Genomic DNA, 2,664 nt, shown 5'->3' with positions numbered 1-2,664 from the left:
CTAGTGATGTTGCTTTTTCGGTTCAGAAAGTTACTGATCCTAGACCTTTTAAAGATTTATGTATACAAGGAGTCAAAATTATGGATTATTAGACACTGGAGCCGACGTCTCATGTATTGCCAGGAAAGACTGGCCTGCCTCATGGCCAACTCGTATGGCTCCTTCGGGACTCACAGGCATTGGTCGAGCACCCTCAGTAGCCAGAAGTTCTAAAATTTTAAATTGGACATATAATGAGACTTCAGAAACTTTTTGCCCATATGTTATTCCATCTATCCCCTTTACCTTATGGGGAAGAGACATTCTCTCACAAATGGGCATGCTTTTGTGTAGCCCTAATGATAAAGTCTCAGCACAAATGCTGCAAATGGGCTATGATCCCTTTAAGGGACTTGGTAAAGACGGACAGGGAATACAAAAACCTGTTCGAGTCAATAAAAAAAACAAACCGAGCTGGCATTGGCTATTCAAATGTATCCTAGGGGCCATTGTTCCTAAAACTGCCGACCCTATTACCTGGAGAGATGACAAACCGGTTTGGGTGGAACAATGGCCCATGCTCTCAGAAAAACTTAAGGCAGCTAAAGAACTAGTCCAGCAACAGCTGGAGGCCGGTCATACAGAGCCTTCTACTAGTCCATGGAATACCCCTATTTTTGTTATTGAGAAAAAATCTGATAAAGGGAGACTTTTGCAGGATTTAAGAGCTATCAACGCCACTATGAAACCCATGGGGGCGCTGCAGCCTGGACTTCCATCTCCGGCTGCTATACCTGTTAACTTTAATATTATAGTCACTGATCTACAGGACTGTTTCTTTACTATACCTTTAAGCCCAGAAGACTGTAAATGGTTTGCATTTAGCTTACCATCTCATAATTTAATACAGCCGTTTCAAAGATTTCAGTGGAAAGTCTTGCCACAAGGAATGAAAAATAGCCCTACTTTGTGTCAGAAATATGTGGATGCTGCTTTACAGGGTAGTAAAAGCCAATATCCTAATCTCAATTTAATCCATTATATGGATGACATTTTGCTGGCTTACAAAAATCAAGCCTCTTTACATGAGATCCTTAATGAAACTATGACTGCTCTCACTGATTGCGGTTTGAAAATTTCTCCTGAAAAGATTCAAACCAATCCTCCTGTCACATATCTTGGTCGTATGTTAAACACACAAACAGTGAGTCATCAAAACTTTGCAGTTACGAAAAGATCATTTGGTGACCTTAAATGATTTCCAAAAACTGTTGGGAGACATTAATTGGATTAGACCCTACTTACATATTACCACGTCAGATTTAAAACCTTTATTCAATATTTTGCATTGCAGGGGGATTCTTCTCCCAACTCTAAGAGAAGTCTAACACCAGAGGCCAAAAAAGCCTTGTCCCTTGTGAAAAAGGCTATTGAGTCTCAGAAGTTAAAAGAATAGATTAATTCACCTGCCTTGGGACGTAATAATTCTGGCCACTCTCCATACTCCCACAGGGTGTCTGTGGCAAGAAGGACCAATGGAATGGCTCATCTGATGGTAACCTCTAAAAAATATTGGCTTCTTATCCTTATTTAGTAGTTTTGCTTGTAACCAAGGGAAGACAAAGAAGCGTTGAACTATTTGGACATGATGTACACAAAGAAGGGAAGAATTAAGTGAACTAGGAAAAGAGCAAATGAAAACTGGACTGGGAAACGCAAATAGTTAAAACTTGAAGGTACGGAGAAAGTGAAAAAAGAAAAGATAAAGCACACGGACAAGATGCTCTAGCACAAGAAGCAGCCAAAGAACAGTAACAAGCTTGGGAGGGAGCCCCTCAGCTGGCCTGGTCATGCCAGGGAAGCACAGTGGGACACCAGGGGCAGGGAGGCCGAGGAGACAGCACTCACATAGCAGATGGCGGCCAGCTCCTGCCGCATGTGGGCCTTTTCCACCAGACCCTGGGCCTTGGTTGGGCTGACACCATGGTCATAAACCGTAAACTTGGTCCCCATGAGGTTGGATCTAAAATCAGGAGAAAAAGTAATCATGATGACCTGTTTTGTTTGTTTGTTTGTTTTTGAGTTGGAGTCTCACCCTGCTGCCCAGGCTGGAGTGCAGTGGCATGCTTACGGCCACCACAGCCTCAACCTGCTGGGCTCAGGCAATCCCTCTGCCTCAGTCTTCCAAGTACCTGGAACTACAGGCATGCCACCATGCCCGGCTCATTTTTGAAATTTATTTATTGCAGGGATGAGGTCTTGCCAAGTTGCCCAGGCTGGTCTCGAACCCCTGAGCTCAAACAGTCCTCTCACCTCAGACTCCCAAAGTGCTGGGATTATAGGCGTGAACCACCACGCCTGGCTGTATTTTTTCTCTTATACAAACACAATATAGGAGAGATAAGGACAGAATGGAAGCCTACTTGCCTAGTCTCCAAATGTCTACATGTTTACCATCACTTTTGCAAAAATCTCATAAAGTGAGGAAGGGACTAAGATATTCATTTATTCATTCAGAGACAAGGTCTCACTCTGTTGCCCAGGTGGCAGCACGGTGGTGCGAGCATATCTCTACAATAAATCAAAAATTAGCCAGGTGTGGTAGCGCACGCCTGTAATTCCGGCTACTAGGAAGGCTGAGGCAGAAGGACACCCGGAGCCGAGCAGGTCGAGGCTGTGGTGGCC

The 2,664-nt window shown here is 43.9% G+C and overlaps 1 protein-coding gene across 1 annotated transcript in view; it reads right to left on the bottom strand.

The window, feature by feature from the left end:
* Positions 1-1,702: 1,702 nt before the first annotated feature.
* The window catches only part of LOC103263717 (tubby-related protein 3-like), a 41,683-nt gene continuing 40,721 nt past the window's right edge, over positions 1,703-2,664 (bottom strand). The window contains 2 exon segments of the mRNA XM_008061388.1: positions 1,703-1,885; positions 1,888-2,002. Coding sequence (XP_008059579.1) covers positions 1,703-1,885; positions 1,888-2,002 — 298 coding nt within the window.

Source organism: Carlito syrichta, unplaced genomic scaffold, assembly GCF_000164805.1.
Source record: "Carlito syrichta isolate Samal-C Ts95f unplaced genomic scaffold, Tarsius_syrichta-2.0.1 Scaffold305237, whole genome shotgun sequence".
NCBI lineage: Eukaryota > Metazoa > Chordata > Mammalia > Primates > Tarsiidae > Carlito > Carlito syrichta.
Note: the sequence above shows the minus strand (reverse complement) of the source record. Positions and strands in the feature narration are given on the sequence as shown.